At 46.4% G+C, this 16,410-nt stretch overlaps 1 protein-coding gene across 3 annotated transcripts; it reads right to left on the bottom strand.

Moving 5' to 3' along the window:
- Positions 1-811: 811 nt before the first annotated feature.
- LOC100769732 (pyrethroid hydrolase Ces2e) lies at positions 812-6,525 on the bottom strand. 3 transcript variants are annotated; one of them, XM_027405767.1, is made up of 12 exons: positions 6,450-6,525; positions 5,654-5,864; positions 5,146-5,287; positions 4,895-5,028; positions 4,554-4,812; positions 3,703-3,801; positions 3,027-3,172; positions 2,834-2,909; positions 2,426-2,570; positions 1,889-2,026; positions 1,428-1,500; positions 812-998 (listed from the first exon to the last, which is right to left on the bottom strand). In XM_027405767.1, the coding sequence occupies exons 1-12, from the start codon at positions 6,523-6,525 to the stop codon at positions 812-814; spliced, it is 1,686 nt and encodes a 561-aa protein (XP_027261568.1). The 3 variants fall into 3 exon arrangements, with proteins under 3 accessions (XP_027261568.1, XP_027261567.1, XP_027261569.1); XM_027405766.1 differs by having other exon boundaries at positions 2,834-2,917; positions 3,032-3,172; XM_027405768.1 differs by lacking the exons at positions 4,554-4,812; positions 4,895-5,028 and having other exon boundaries at positions 2,834-2,917; positions 3,032-3,172.
- Between the last annotated feature and the right edge of the window lie 9,885 nt (positions 6,526-16,410).

Genomic DNA, 16,410 nt, shown 5'->3' with positions numbered 1-16,410 from the left:
TGCCATAATTTGCACATTCTATAAGGAGAGCACACAGTGTTTAATCTTTGAGCTAAACAGCTAGTCATTGCCTCATAGTAGATGTGCTGGCTACCTGACTCTGTATTTCTTGGTCCACAGAACTCCATACATTTCTGCTCTTTGCAAATCACACAGCTTATGATTGTTTTTGTTCATGAGATGTAGGTCTTTTTCTGTGTTGCCCAAGCTGATCTGGAACTCCGGGGCTCATGCAATATTCCTGTCTCAGGTTCTGAGTAAATGGGGCCATAGATAACCATCACAATATCTGGGGCAGTTCATGATCTGGCTGGAACAGTAGCTTGAACTTATGAAGAAAATAGGACTTAGGGCAATAAGATTATCTACTGGCCATTTATAAATATATGAAAACATGGGACTTGCTGAGAGAAGGGTGGGGTTTTGATAAAGTTAGTCCTGTGTAGTCAACAATGCCCAAAGTTTCTGGGTTTTGTTCTTGGGGAAGAGAAGAGGCTGGAGAGAAGATGGGGAGAAGGGGAGATAGGGGTCTAGTACCAGAAGAGTGTGACTGAAGTTGGGTGCACTTTGGGACTTACACATCCACACTTTTAAGAGAGCCTTTATGGAGTTCATGTAATAAAAGTTTGTCTAGCATTTTGAGTAAGGAATGACAAGTAGAGTGTTTGCCATACATTTTGGCAAAATGGACAATAAAGATTAGTTATGGTTACACGAGTGTAGGAATCAATTCTGGATTCTAAATGGGCTGTGAGAACCTCAGGTTAACCTTAACTTAATGAAGTTCACATACCTTCCCTTAAATTGGGTATTACACATTCTTGTTTTTGCCATGAGCCCCTTTTAGCTCCTGAATCTTCTGGGGCAGAGTCTTGGTCCAGAACTGTTGTCTTCTGGCCTTCAGGGCATGACCCACAGAAGACTGGATGTCCAGCTGAAGGTACTCTTCATTTTGGTCTGATACTGGCCAGTAGGGTAGACCTTCACTGTTGGGGTTCCTGTGGATATGACAAGCAGCAGGGAAGGATAAAGATCACATTCATTCTAAGGCCTGATCTTACAGCTGAGTCAGGGCAGTGGACTAAGCAGACTAGGGGACTGATGAGGCAGATGTCCCTATTTAGGGATACAAGTAGTATCTACTAGTATCTACTCCGTGTGGGGTAAGGCTACTTGGCCTGTTTTGTGCCTCCTTCTCAGAGGCAATATCTAACGAACAGTACCACAGTACTGTCATCCATCCACAGCTTATTGTGAGATGACCAGTTGCCAATACCTACAAAGTGTCTATCTCAGTGTACCTTGGATATAGAGGACTCTATTGAGTCCTATAGAAGGATATGCATGCTAATGAGATCACCAATCACAAATGGATCGATAGATGGAGACCCAACCCTTGGAAGTTTGAGGGAAGAGCATCTTCTTACCCATGTCGTGCAAAGTTGGCCCAATACTTCATCATTCTCCTGCTCAGCAGCTTCTCTTTTACAGTGAGGTTAACTGCAGATGAGAGCACAAGGGTCCAAATCAAGTCATTTAATGTAGCTGCCCAGCTCATGCTTTACTTACCATACCAGCTGTAGCCTAAAATTGGATTCTAGTATTCATTCCCTCCCTCCCTTATGACTCAGCATCCAAGATCCATTTAGTTTTCTAAGAAATTGCCCCAAGGCTTAATCCTGAGCCAGTGAATCATCATTTCCTCTAGCACAAAAACTAAGAAAGATCCAAGCCCAGAGTAGGTTTTTAAGCTGAGAGATAGTACACACTTGATCCTGCTTTACCCAGAGCCTTGACTTCCTAACCTGGATTCAAAGCTCAGACATCATTCAGGAACAAACTTGGTTCTTCATTCTGTTCATGAAAAAAAAAAAAAGGGGAGACTCACTTTTGACACCCCAGAAGAAGGATCCAAAGATAAGGAAAACCTCATCACCATGATCAGCCTTTACATGGTGTGGCTTTAAATCCTTGAGAAAGTTGGGCCGATGCTGAAACTCATAGAAGTAGACAGGAGCATGGGAACCTGAGGGCAAGAACACATTGTGAAATAAGCACAACTTGTCTCATACAGTCCTGACCGACATTTGGTGACAAGATAACTTGGTATCAAGTTATCTGGAATCACAACAGTTGAGTGTGGAGTCCCAGCCTGGAGCACTGGCTGTGGGAAAGCCTAATGTTAAATAATGACTCTGGCCTCCCCAGGGGGAATAGTTTGCACAAGTCATGGAATATAACTCAACTGTTTCCAGATAAGACATCATTCTCTTACACTCAATATAAGAATTTACTAGATAAAGACTCTCAGTTTTCCGGAACCAGAGATCTGATTCAGACACAGGTCAGGCCTGGACACTACAGAGATCACCTGTGACCCACAGCTTTGAGCTTCCCCTCTTGGCCTCATTACAAGTATACTCACGCTGAAAATGTGCTACTTGGAGTGCAGGGACCACAAACATGAAGTCTCCCATCATCTCTGTGAACTGTATTTGGAGGGTCTGTGGGTCCTTAGTGTCCCCCATGTATTCTTCCATTAACAGGTCACTACACTCTGGAGGCAGCATCTACACCAAGGGCATCAGGAAGAATGAGGTTAGGTAAGCACTAGGATAGCAAGACAACAGTCTTAGGGAGGGAATGCATAAGATCTGGTATAGGTAGGGGGAAAACTCTGAGTGACCCCAGCCAGCCAAACACACACACACACACACACACACACACACACACACACACACACACACACACACACACACACACTTGTAGGGATGTTCTCTGGGTAGAATATTGAGAGGTCTTCTCAGTGGGGACGGGTCGCAAAGATTCTCACCAACAGTTCCACTGTTGTGCTCTTAAGAATAGCCTTCAGGGTCCTTCTGGTTATTTTCTTTAATGTCTGAGAAGAGCTGAAGATCTAGGATGTGGAGAATGTTTTGAGTTTGAAGTGAGCTGGATCAATGAATCTCTGAGTTCCCATTGCCAACCATGTAAGACTCCATGCATATAGGAGATTAGAACTGGGCCTTACCAGTGGGAGAATCCAGCCATACTCATCATTGTTGACACCAATGATACTGGGGACAGAATGAAAATCAGCAGAGGCCAACAGCTCCTGTGGATGCCTGGGTAGGAACTCCCCATCCACCACAGCAGGAATGATCCTGAAGGCCTGAGGGACATGCAGGGTTAGTATTGAAGATTTAACACACACACACACACACACACACACACACACACACACACACACACACACACACAAAATTCTGATGGCCAATTAGTGTTCTCCACCATTTCCCTATTTTCTTACTTGTCTCAGGATAATCATCCCCACCACACTTCTCCTAGCTCACCTCTGAAGAGACCCTGCACTTAAATTAGATTATGTAGGTGTTCATTTTGTCCCCAGGACTAACAGGATACCAAGCCATGCAGAAAGGGTAATTTGTCCAGAGTAGTGAGGACTTGTTGTCACACATCCTATTGTCTATCTTTTTTTTTTTTTTTTTTTTTTTTTTTTTTTCCGAGACAGGGTTTCTTTTTCGATTTGGAGGCTGTCCTGGAACTAGCTTTTGTAGACCAGGCTGGTCTCGAACTCACAGAGATCTGCCTGCCTCTGCCTCCTGAGTGCTGGGATTAAAGGCGTGTGCCACCAACGCCCGGCTTTGTCTCCTATCTTGCCACCCACACAATTCTGCCAACCTTGTTAATTGCCAGAATCTCTGCTTCACTCTTGCCTCGAAGGCAGTGCACCAGGGACTGTGAGTTCCAAGTTGCACATCTAGATAGATTTGCCACCATCTGTAATGGGAGTAGGTGTTAGCGGACTCATCCTCCTTGACAGGGAGCAGTGTCTTAGCATTTCCAAGTAGGTACCACCATCCTTAAATATAGCATCATACCGTGTATTTTGCATGGATTACGGTAAAATTGCTCCCATTTTCCTGTTGTTCAGAGTTGACAGCTGAGAAAGGGAGCATTCTATCTGCATGAATTTGTGGGGTTTTTTGTGTGTATGTGTTCCTATGTGACAATGTGTATTGTGTGCCACGTTATGAAAGTCAGAGGACAACCTTGGATATTATTTGTCATCTTCCTTGTTTGAGACAGGGTCTCTTGTTGTTTGCTGCTGCCTACACAAATGCAGTAGACCTTTAGAGTACTACCATCTCTACTACCCAACTCACCATAGGAACATTGGGATTGCAAGTAAGTACTACCACATCTAGCATTATGTGGTTTCTGATTATTTGAATTCGGGTCCCAAAACTAGCACAGAGCAGGCTCTCTCATCAACTGAATCATCTCCCCAAACCATGCATACTTGTTTTTTGCTAAAGATGGAAGCTGCTGGGAGCAGCTTTGCTAGCCACATAATGTATTTAGCATGCATAAGGTAGAGGGAAGTAGATTCTAATCCTTGAACCTCTTAAAAGTTATTGGAAAGAAGCTATTTCCCATGGCCCTTGTTTCCCTACTGAACAGAGCATCAGAGTACCAGAGACTCAGGGATAAGGCAGAAAGTTAGGGCTGGGGTGATGGAGGACACTTACCATGAAGACCATCTCAGATGTGTTAGAGATAAGGTGAGGCAGTAGGGCCACCCCACTCTGCATGATGGCTCCATGAAAGAGTCCTTGGGACATGGGGGACACAACATGTAAAGACACACTTATGCCACCTGCAGACTCGCCAAAAATGGTGACCTGGTCAGGGTTGCCTCCAAAGTGGGCGATATTCTGCTGGACCCAGCGTAGGGCAGCCACTTGGTCTAAGAAGCCCCAGTTGCCTCTGGCATGCTGGTCTCCAGTGCTGAGAAGTGGGAGGGGACGATTATCAAAGGGCTGTCTAGTTTTTTCTCAGCTGCCATTGCACAGACCAGCCCTAGGCTCACCTGAAAAAGCCCAGGACACCCAGACGGTACTGTATATTGACCACCACCACATCCTCAATGGCTGCCAGCATGGATCCATCATACCAGGAAGCCATGCCTATAATCAGTGCACCACCATGGATCCATACCATCACCTAAAAAAAATCAGGAGAGATGCTAGGAGGCTGCTATGTAGCACAAGGTAGAACTCAAGTTGATTTTGTCTTTCTAATATTCCTAGGCCACCCAGTTGACCTTGGTCCAACTCTCACAGGCAGGTTAGAGCCTTCATGGGCATGAGCTGGTGTGTAGATGTTGAGATACAGGCAGTCCTCAGACATAGAGATGGGAGGCATGATCATCTTAATCCTCTTCAGACCCTCCAAATTCATTATATCATCATTTTGTAGACACCTGGGGACAATGATCCATGCTGATCCAAAGAGATATTCAGTGATCAAAACCTATATCTATGTTCACAGACTTCTCCACTGTTAGAGTTCACTTGGCACAATCTGATTCAGGGACCAGTTTGGATATCTTTCTCACTGTCATATCTGGAGCTAACTCCTTACATGTGCTAAGCTTTGACCTAGGTACCTGGTACAATTGTGCTATTCTAAACCTTAACATATGCATTAGAAAAATGCACAGGAGATGCCCCTCAGCACAGGCAGGGAACTGCTGTGTAGTTGAGATGGAGGAAACACTTCAGCATGGCCCAGAACTCAGAGCAACTCTTCACCCCAGGGCCAGACATTCTCTGGGAACAGAACTTACATGGCTGGTTGCGAGGTCCCATCTCTCACACCACTCCATGATTCAGGGGGTTCAGGAGGTGCAAAGCGCAGTGGTCCTACAGGTGGCTTGGCAAAGGGAATTCCCAAGAAGTTGTGGGCACCAACTTTGGTGTCCTTCACATGGACAAGGCTGCCTCTGACTTTACCTGTGTGTGTATTTCTGATGACGTTGATCTTTGATGAGTCCCGACCTGTGTGGAGAGATGCCATCAGGGTTGGTTTTGTGCAATCAGCTCCCACAGATTGTGGGAGTTCCCACCTCATTGTTGCCAGAGCACATAGGAAGGGAACCCAGGACCTCCTGGTTCAGCTGTGGGGTATGAGTGTAGGAGCTTCTCTATCCCTCAGGGCCAGGAACCATCCCCATTTCCCTTTTGAAGGGTGTCGGAGCATTTCTATGACCAAAGATGTCACACACTCATAGCCATTTGGTAACATGAGGTGTTATTGTTATTATCCAAAACTAGGAATAGTCATAGCCACACACAGAGGTAGGAAATTACCCTTCTGTTTTCCTCATGACTTCAGCTCCTCAGAGCCCCTCCCATTGGTCTGGCTCCTTAGTATGAAGTAACCTTAGACATCTCTGACCCTCTGTGTGCTAAGCGCTCATTCTGCGGGTTTTGGTGGAGGCTTTGAGTGACACAGATTCCCATACTTTCACCTGTCATCTCTATGAGTTTCTCCCTCCCTGGTGTCTTCCTCCTGCAAGCTCAGCCTCTGACTGAACTGGGCAGCTCTGATTCAGGTCCCCATTGTCATGAAGGGAGTCTTACCCTGAACATGGAGGAGGAGAAGCAGGAGCCCACAGGCCACAACATTCAGCCAGCCAGGAAATCTGTCTAGTGACATGATCAGCTCCCAGGCCTGATACTGTTCAGTTTCAGACTGACAGTGTCTCAACAACCCAAAGCAGAATATATATGCTGCCCAGATAGGACCAAAAGGGATGTAGGTGGGGGAACACGTGGGGTGGGGCAAAGGTTTTACTTCCTGACAACTAAAGGCAGAAGTGACAGGAGTTGATGACCAACACTCAGGACAAATACACTCCTGCAGTTCCTGCTCTTTGTCCTTCTGAAAGATGTAGTATGGCTCTGCAGTTCTGGGATATCCAGAGCCCTGTTCTCAAACCTGGGTTCACCATGACTACTCCCTGGCCAGAAGTCAGTGCTGTTGTGGAGGTCAGGGGACAGAACACTGTAACAGGAGAAGCCTGGAGGGCTTCTCTGAGTAGGTAAATTCTGAAGATGCCACAGGTGGAGAGAAGTACGATGGCAGGAACTCAGAATGTGGCCATTATAGTGATTATAGGATGGGATGGATCCCTCCCCATAGATCACGGCTGTTTTGTACTGTGTCTCTTCTAGTGGCCAGCTCTTTGCAGATCAACTTCACAACCCTTTGTGCAATTGGGAAACTTTTAAACATTTTCTTATTTATTTATTTGTTTATTCCTTTAATAGCAATTTATTGTGTGTGTATATAGGTGTGTGGGTACTCGAATGTCATGGCATACATGTGAGGGTCATGGGGCAACTTCTGGGAATCAGTTCTCTCCTTCCACCATGTAGGTTTAGGGGACCCAACTCAGGGTTTCAGGCTTTGTTGGAAGTCTCTTTACCCACTTAGGCATCTTACCACCCATTCCCCCCACAATAGCCTTTCATGAAGCATTGCTGTCTCCAATACTGAGGACAGTCTAGGTTTCAGAGCCTGTGAAAAATCTGGAGACACACGGGTCTATAATTGGGAGTTTCAGCATTGTAGAGAGCCCTGGTGAGATGCATCAATGAGAACAGGATCAGGAGTTCACACTGAGCTCAGTTTGATTTCCTGGAGGAAGAGGTGTGATGATCCAAGTCAGACAGCCTTTACTGTCCTGTGAGAACCAATCTTGGCCCTAACTTTCCAGCCCCCAACCGTCTAGGGACCCACAGCCTGGCACAGCTGGACTTCCTTCTTGGTTCCTTTCTGGCTTCTCTGACATAAAACAGTCATGGCTTCTCCTGCCCTCTCCAGTGTACAAGTCCTGCTTTTGATTCACCATTGTGCTCGCCGTGCACTCTTGTGCAATCTGTGGTCCCAGCCCTTCCTGCCAGGTGCTTCCCCTGCCTCAGTCCCCATGACCAAATGAAATGCTGGGAGAACCAGGGGCAAACTCAATACAAATTGTCACCTTTTTAAAATGGCATGAAGTGACACTAATGGTATTAGTGACAACCATAGGGTAAGAATGAAATGAAATCACAGGAGATGAAATAGTAGTAGTGTCACAAGAATCCAGGAGGTGTCAGGGGCCAGATGTGCTTAAGGACAGGGAACAGGCATCTCCTCTGCTGGACATTTCTGAATGTTCTGATACCACATCCCACTTCCAGGATACACCCCTCAGACACATTCACAGATGTCCTAATCATGCAAAATACGTATCTCATAGCATTTCTAGTCCACGGTAATAAACAAACCTCAGCAGACAGGAACATAAACACAGACATTCACAGCTCCCTCCTTCAGGGACACACACAAATAACACATTTTATACTCGTTCAGCATCCAGGGACTAATGAAGATGCCCAGACCTATTTCTTCTTAAAAAAAAAATATACCACGCACCCTTTGGGCAAGACATAGATGAATGAGTTGATTAACTTGAATGCAAATCATAGATATCATTTAAGTTGCTTCATATGTTGAAACCCATTGTGAAATTAAGAGTTGGGGCTGTTAGGAGGTTGCCATAATGAGCACCATTGTTCATCTTGAGAACACAAGGTAAAGTCTTTAGTAAGAGAGCCAGGCTTTGCTACTCAGCAACTCTATTGGCACTTTGACTCTGGATTCTTTGTGTCCAAAACTGAACACATTTCATTTGTTTATAAGCTACATGGTTTAACACACATACCCGTCCTCACTCCCTCATTTATATATGTAATACATATTAAGATGCAGTGCCCCTGTTACCAAGGAGGCTATTCCTTTTTTGCATTTCTTATTAATTAACTTTTTTCACTTATTTTACATCCCAACTGCAATTTCCCTCCTTCCTATCCAAATAGACTATTCTTGAAATAAAAAGATATGCAAGTTATGCAATCCTTCTGTCTCAGCCTTCCATGCAGTTGGGCCATAACTATCCACCACAGCACCTAGTAGGAGATTATGGTGATTTTGTTATAAGTGTTGTATTAGGCATGGATCTCTGGATTAACAGAATTTAAGGAGTGTGCATATATTATAAAGGGGATTTACTATAATGGCCTTATATGATAGGGATTGGATACTTTAACAGTGATTTCATGTAGCCTGGAGACCCTAAGTTCTGCTTAGTTCCAGAATCTCAATGCATCAGCAGTTCAATCTGGCATTGACGACCTGGAAGATTCTTAGAGAGTTACTGGTCTTCATCCCACATTGATGGTTGAAGACAGCAGCAACAGCAGAGATGAACACACTGAAAAAGGAAGGTGGGCTTGAGACATTGCTTTTTCTATATACCCCTTATATCTAGGGCACAGTCAAAAGATGCCATGCACTATGGAGGAAGTTCTCCTCCCCTCAGGTAATAAATACTTCCTGGAAATGCTCTCTGAGACCCACCCAGTGGTGTGTCTCTTAGTTAATACCAGATGTTATCAAGTTGACAACCAAGATTAAACATCACAGAAGCTCACAGTTACTAGAGCTGAGAGTAATACAATTTAAAATTTTAACTTATTATGCATACAATGTTCTGCCTGCATGTATGCCTGCATGCCAGAAGAAGGCATCAGATCTCATTATAGATAGCTGTGAGCCACCATGTGGTTGCTGGCAATTGAACTCAGGACCTCTGGAAGAGCAGTCAGTGCTCTTAACCTCTGAGTCATCTCTCCAGCCCCTGCGAGAGTAATACAATTTTACTAGCTAGTGTAAATGTGAGAAAACATGGGACTCACTGAGAGGTGGACTTGGAAATTTGACACCCACCCACAGTGTGGTCACCAACCCAATCCCAAAGCAGCTGCTTTATTTGAGACAGTCTGGGCCTTGGAGAAGAGGAGAGAAGGACAGGGAGATGATGAAGTGATGAAGGGAGGAAGGGCACAGGTCCCTTGGGGTACAGAGAAAAGCTGGCATCCACTGGGCTCACACATGCACCCTATCATGGCCTATCAGGGCCCTGGCAGGCTTGGAACAAGAAGCATAGAGGGGTTCCTCAGAAGTGGTGGGTGAGTAGATTGATGAAGAATAAATGCACGAATGAGTGAAAAATATAGCTAGTCCTGTCTTTTTAGAGTGTTTGGGCACCGAAGGCTGGCTCCCTTTGGCTCAGTACACCCCAAATCAGACATAACATACTATAGCTCTATGTGGCTGTCTTTAGCCACCTTTAACTCTGGGATGTTCTAGGGCAGGGTTTGAGTCCAGAACTCCATTCAGCAGGCTTTCAGCGCATGAGCCACAACTGGTTGGATGTCCAACTGTGGGCATTGTGCATCTTGGCCAAACAGGGACCAATGAGGCAGCCTTTACTTTGAGGATTCCTATAGATATAGAATCCCAGCAGAGCAATTTTGCGTCCTACTGAGCCCAAGCCTCACTTCCTGATTTGGGTCATGATAGTGAGTACAGCATTCTGGGAGAGTAGAGGTTTGGAAGTGCAGGTGTCTTGACGTAAGGAGTTCCCACCAGTGTCTGCTCTGTGTGTGGTGAAGCCATCTGGACTGTTCGTCTTTTCTTTTAAAGGTAGGCTTATATAGACAAAATAACAATATGTTGCCTACCTGCCAGGTCATGGGTAGATAGATGATCAGTGCCTCCTGTCTGAATGAGCTCTTGCATTGTAGAGGAGGCTCCCATGTGTTAAAGAATCAACCCCTGCATGTTGATGAAGTCACCACAGATAAGGGGAGGCTTGAATGGGAATCCCCTAACCAGGGTTGTTGATGGGTGTCCACTCATGCATGCAAAGTTAGTCCAGCACACCCTCGTCCTGCTCAGCAGCTCCTCCTCAGTGATGTAAACTGCAGACAGGAGGAGGACAAGGGTCCTGATCCTGGCCACACTGCAGGTGCCAGCTCATGCTCCATAGTTACCATGCATGCTTAGCCTGATCCTGGGCCCTGACTATGTTCAGCCCCCTCCATCTGCCAGGATCCAGGCCTACCCGTTCCCTGCTCTGCCCTTACTAGGCCCAGCCTCTAATGGAAGTTCTCCTGGGCTCATTGTTACCCATAATTCTTTTCTTCCTTTTGCCATAGAGTAATTGTCTAAGAAAGATGTCATGCCTTTCAAATATCTTCTTTGGAAGAGTGACACACTCTGTTATCTCAGGTCTTTAGACAGAAAGACTGCCTTAGGTTTTAGGCTATGCTGAGTTGTGTAGCGAACTAGAGGGTCAGGGTCAGCACTCTGAAACTGTGACACCCTTTCTAAAAAAAAAAAAAAAAAAAAAAAGAGCTAAAAAAATAATGACATAAAATATCCCCCTCTGTCACTACACAAACTGCAGGCTTTATTTCTGCACATTTTTCTCTGATCAGGGGGGCCCTGTCTATTGGAGCAGAGCCCAAGGAATCTCACCATCAGTGTGCTGCTATGCACTTCAGAGCCCTTCGCAAGTTCCTCCAGTTCTTTCCTTTCTGGTGTGAACATAGTCTGTGATCTGGGAGGCCAGGAAGAGCCTTACCCAGTATGTGGTGGATTGAATCTCTGAGCTCCATCACCCACTGGATGAGTTCTGAGGCCCCAAGAAGCTTAGAAGCACATCTCATCATGGGGATGGTGCAGCCTTACTCACTAACATTGACACCAATGATGCTTGGGAGGAGATGAAAACCAGCAGAGGCCAACAGTTCCTGTTTTGCCCAGGTGAGGTGCAGGGTCCTTTCCCCAATTGCTGTGTGTGTGTGTGTGTGTGTGTGTGTGTGTGTGTGTGTGTGTGTGGCATACGAGGGAGGGTGTGGTCAGCTCTCCTGCTCTCATGTCCTCAGGGGCTGTACCCTGACAACAGATTGTGCTCCCCAAGTAGAGTGCAGGGCCCGCTCTCCTGCATCTCTGACACCAGAGCCAGCTCTGGTGTGCTGGGCAGATGGGGTACAGAGCCTGCTCTCTTGTGTGCTACAGTTGGTGAGGGGCAGGGCTAGCTGTCCCACTCTATAACCTCAGGGGCTAGCTCTCTAACCTGCTGTAGGTGGTAATGGGTGAGAGGTAGAGCATCTTTTTGTCACCCATACCACCACAAGGCAGAAAAGAGGGGGGCAGGGACAGCTAAGCCCTGAGCGGAACTCCTGGAATCCAGTTGCAGAGAGGGAGGAGTGATGAGCAAAGGGGTCAAGACCCGGCTAGAGAAACCCACAGAAACAGCTGACCTGAACAAGCAGTGTAAGAACCCCCAGAAGCTCAGGCCTCCAGAATCTTTTCCCAGGACCGTGACCACCCCAATCACCATGAGGAAGAGGAAACTTGATGCAAACAGCAAGAGGCTTTAATGAAAGGTGGACGTTTGTACAAACAGGCTCTCTCAGCATGCAGGCTAGAGAGCAGCCCCGTCCCCCAGGCACAGGCGTTTTTAAAGGCAAAAACCACAAGCTTAGGGAGGGGCGTGACCAGAGTCATGGGTTCCTAGGAGGCCCTTTGTCTTGAGGAGAGGGTTGGGAATTAGATGGCCTCCTGACCCACCAGTTGTAAAACCTGTAGACCTCAGGATATGCTTATCTTGCTTGAGCAAATGGTAGCTATCTCTTTGTTTCCTAGGGACCCTTAATTGTTAATTGTTGACACATTGGCCAGTGATCTGTTTCCTCCATGAGCCTCTCGGGGAGGGTGGCCATCTGGGAATTCTTGGTACCCAGTTATCTTATGGCCTTGTAAGCTGGTAAATTCCAGGCCTTAAGTCATAGTAGTGGCCTTAGTTTCTGGGTTAGGTTGCCCTACATTCAGTTTGGAGAGTTTCCTTATCTGGGCTATATTTCTTTGCTAATTTTCAATTCTTTCAGAAGGAGCCCATGGACCCCAGACTGACAGCTGGGAAACCAGCATAGGACCTACTCAGACCCCCTGAACGTAGGTGTCAGTGAGGAGGCCTGGGGGTCTTGGTAATGGATCAGTATTTATCCCTAGTACATGAATGGACTCTGGGAGCCTACTCTACATAGAGTCATGCTCTCTCATCTTAGACACATGGGTGAGGACCTAGGCCCTGCTCCAAAAGATGTGGCAGACTTTGAAGATTCCCCATGGAAGGCCTTTCCTTCCCTGGGGAGCAGAAAGGGGATGGGATTGAGGATTGGTTGAGGGCAGGGGAGGATGAGAGGGAGAGGGAACTGGTATTGACATGTAAAACAAGATTGCTTCTAATTTAAATTTTAAAAAGAGAGAAAAAAAAGAGGGGGGCAGGGTCAGCTCTCTTGCTCTCATGTCCCCAGGGTTAGCTAACCAGTTTTTCTGGACTCCATAGGGTCAGCTCTAGTGTGCTACCCAGGTGAGGTGCATACCTGGGGCAAGGGGTGGGACCACCTTTCCTAAGTACCCTGGTGGGGGTGTGGGTAGGGAGACAGCTCTCCCCTGAGGGTCTGGACTAGCTCTCCTGCTGCAGTGTCTCGCAAGGGTGAAGGCCAGCTATCCCAGGGCCAGTGAAGGACAGGCCTGCCTCAGCACAGCATCAAATCTTGCTTTTTTTCCCCTACTTTTTTAATTTAATAATTTACAATCATTTTACATATCACCCCTGTTATTATTTTGTTTAAAAAGAAGAAAAGAGAAATGCTGAGACATGAGACATGTTGACTATAAGTTTATTATAAGGCCCGGAAGAGTAGGGAGATTAAGAAGAGGAGAGGAACAGGGTGAATGGCTGACCGCCATGGCCGGTCGCCATAGAGAGGCAGAGCGAGCGCTTAGGTGAGAGAGAGAGTAGAGAGGAAGCAGAGAGCGTAAAGGGGTCCTCTGTACCTGTGTGCAGACTTAGTTCCCATGGAACCCTGGGCTGACCAGGGTATTGCCTGTACCACCAGGTAACAGGGGCAGGCCAGCATAATGCCTGAACCTTTCAACCCCCCCTCCTTCCCTCTCCCTCCCATCCTCCCATACCTCCTACCTACCCCCTTAACCCACCTCCACCCACTCCCCAAAGATGGTGAGGCCTTTTATGGGGGATCATCAAAGTCTGTCACATCATTATGGGGTCGGCCTAGGCCCTCCTCCGTGTATCTGGGGTGAAATAGTATCACTCCATAGGGAATGGGCTCCCAAAGTCCATTTGTGCACTAGGGATAGATACTGGTTCCACTGTTAAGAGGACCCATAGACTGCCCAGGCCTCCTAACTGCTTCCCACTTTCAGAGGGTTTGATTTGGCCCAATGCCGGTTCCCCAGCTTTACAACTGGGGTCCCTGTGCTCTCACTAGGTCAGGTCAACTGTTTCTGTGGGTTTCTCCAGCACCATCTTGACTCCCTTTTCCCTCTCTACAACTGGATTCCAGGAGTATGGCTCAGTGCTTAGCTGTAGGTGCCTGCTTATGCTTCCAACAGCTACTGGATGAAGGCTGTAGGATGGCAATTAAGGTAGTCATCAGTTTCAGTAAAGGGGAAGGGCATCAAAGGTGGCCTCTCCACTACTGCCTGTTGTGCCATGTTTGAGGAGCCCAAGAGATCAACCCAAGGAGCAGACACTTCCGAAGCAAAAGCAAAAGATTTCTTTTTATTGTTCAAGCTGGCCAGCTTGGATCTCACTCCATGGTGGGAAATGAGATGCCACCCAGCCAAAAAGAGAAGCTTTAAAGGGCAGACCTTAAGGTTGAAGGCCACAAATTTCACAGTTTGTGTGGTTAGTTATGGTCATACAAAGTACAGAGTAAAGTAGTAACTATATATTTTAAGCAAGACACATTTGAGTAAGATAAGGCAGGGCATGGGGTTGCTGGGTTACAGGGTCACAGGGTCTGTCAATTATCCCCTTGCTGGGGGTCTGGATCTTTACAATGGGCAGGGAACCTTTACAACCAGCAATTAGCAAAGGAATGCTAATAGGAGTGGTGGACAGTTACTTCCCCTTCTCTGAGAGCAGGGGCTTAGGCACCAGCCATGGTACTCCTGATTTAAGGAATTAAATTTTCCTTTACCATTAGAAGTTCCTTCCTTTGTATAGATTTAGGGCCCAAGTTTTAAAACTTTTATTAATTTTAATTTTTGGTCCTTCACTGCCTAGATTCTTAGTTGGGGTCATCTTTGTGGATCTCTGAACATTTCCCTAGTGCAGATTTCTCTTTAAACCTATACTGGTTCCCTCTATTAAGGTATCTCTTTTCTTGCTTTTCTCTATTCCTCCCCTGACTCAGATGCCTCATGTCCTCCTCCTGCCTCCTCTTCTCCCCTTCTCTTTTCCCTCCCTCCCTCCCCCTCCCTCCCTCCTCCTTCTCTCTCCTCCCTCCCTCCTCCTCCTTCTCTCCCTCCCTCCCTCCCTCCCTCCCCTCTCCTCCTGTACTCCCAATTTGCTCAGGAGTTCTTGTCCCTTTCTCATTCTTCCAGAGACCATGTATATCTTTCTTAGGGTCCTCCTTGCTAGTTTCTCTGGGGGTGTGGATTGTAGGCTGGTAGTCCTTTGCTCTATGTCTAATATCCATATATGAGTGAGTACATACTATGCTTATCTTTCTTTCGCTGGGTTACCTCACTCAGGATGGTTTCTTTTAGTTCCATCCATTTGCCTGCGAATTCCAAGATTTCATCCCCCCCCCCGCCACCCCATGAGTAATAATACTCCATTGTGTAAATGTACCACATGTTCTCCATCCATTCTTCAGTTGAGGGGCATCTAGGTTGCTTCCACATTCTGGCTATTACAAACAATGCTGCTATGAACACTTCTTATAACCCAGGGCATTGCTTATAATAGCCTGCCACTTTGTCTTCTTTATGGATGAGCCAGGTCTAAACAGAGTCAAGCATTTGGGACACAGTTTTGTCTTCTTACAGTTGTGGTGGTTCTGAAACCAGAAATCTGAGCAACGAGAGCTCATAACAGCTGCCATGAGTAAGCTGGGCAGGTCCCCCTGCCTAGATGTTCCTAGTGTCTTCTCAGAGCCATGCAGGCAGCAGAGAAGTCAGTGTGGCCTCTGAAGAGCCCAGGAATATGAAAAAGTTGTATGTTTATAGCTTATATGCATATTTCTGAGTGTATTAGGACTGATAGCCACTTTGACCCTTTGTCTTGCATTCTCCTAGGTAAGGGAAAGGCAATTTAAAGGAACCCAGGACTATGTAAACATCTTGAATTATCACCCTGTAATCAGAGGTTGTCAACTCCAACTCTTGCAATGCACTCCCCAAGGAGTCATAAATCCAAAGAACTATAATCTCCTAGGAGCCTCACTCTCACTTTCCTAGGTCATAAATCCCAACTCCAGGTACCATGCTTCCCAAGGCTGAAAATCCTGCACCCATGTGCATGGTCCTTCTCTATAAAAGGAAGTTCAAGGCTCTTTCTCAGGGTCACAGAACAAAATAATTTTCTGTGGCCTTAACTGGTTAGTAGTCCCTCCTCCCAGTGATTTTGAATAAAGTTGCTTCTGGTTAATAGACTCTGGTGATCTGCTGCCCATTAATTGCACAATTCCAGGACCCAACAGCCTCCTTCGGCAAGATCAGATCAGGAAGGTTCAATGAGAAACCATCAGAGTTCACACTTCATTGACTTGAAATGAGAGACACAAAAGGCTGTGTACACACTATGGGGACAGTAGTGTCCTGGAACAC

The sequence above is a fragment of the Cricetulus griseus genome, chromosome 3 (genome assembly GCF_003668045.3).
Source record: "Cricetulus griseus strain 17A/GY chromosome 3, alternate assembly CriGri-PICRH-1.0, whole genome shotgun sequence".
Taxonomy (NCBI): domain Eukaryota; kingdom Metazoa; phylum Chordata; class Mammalia; order Rodentia; family Cricetidae; genus Cricetulus; species Cricetulus griseus.
Note: the sequence above shows the minus strand (reverse complement) of the source record. Positions and strands in the feature narration are given on the sequence as shown.

Bases quoted from the DNA above. Each gene is read 5' to 3' on its own strand.
- LOC100769732 (XM_027405766.1), bottom strand. From the start codon at position 6,525: ATGTCACTAGACAGATTTCCTGGCTGGCTGAATGTTGTGGCCTGTGGG. The intron at 4,813-4,894 runs GTGAGCCTAGGG...CCCACTTCTCAG, and splicing joins GGTGTCCTGGGCTTTTTCAG to CACTGGAGACCAGCATGCCA. The intron at 3,802-4,553 runs GTAAGTGTCCTC...CTCCCATTACAG, and splicing joins CATCTGAGATGGTCTTCATG to ATGGTGGCAAATCTATCTAG.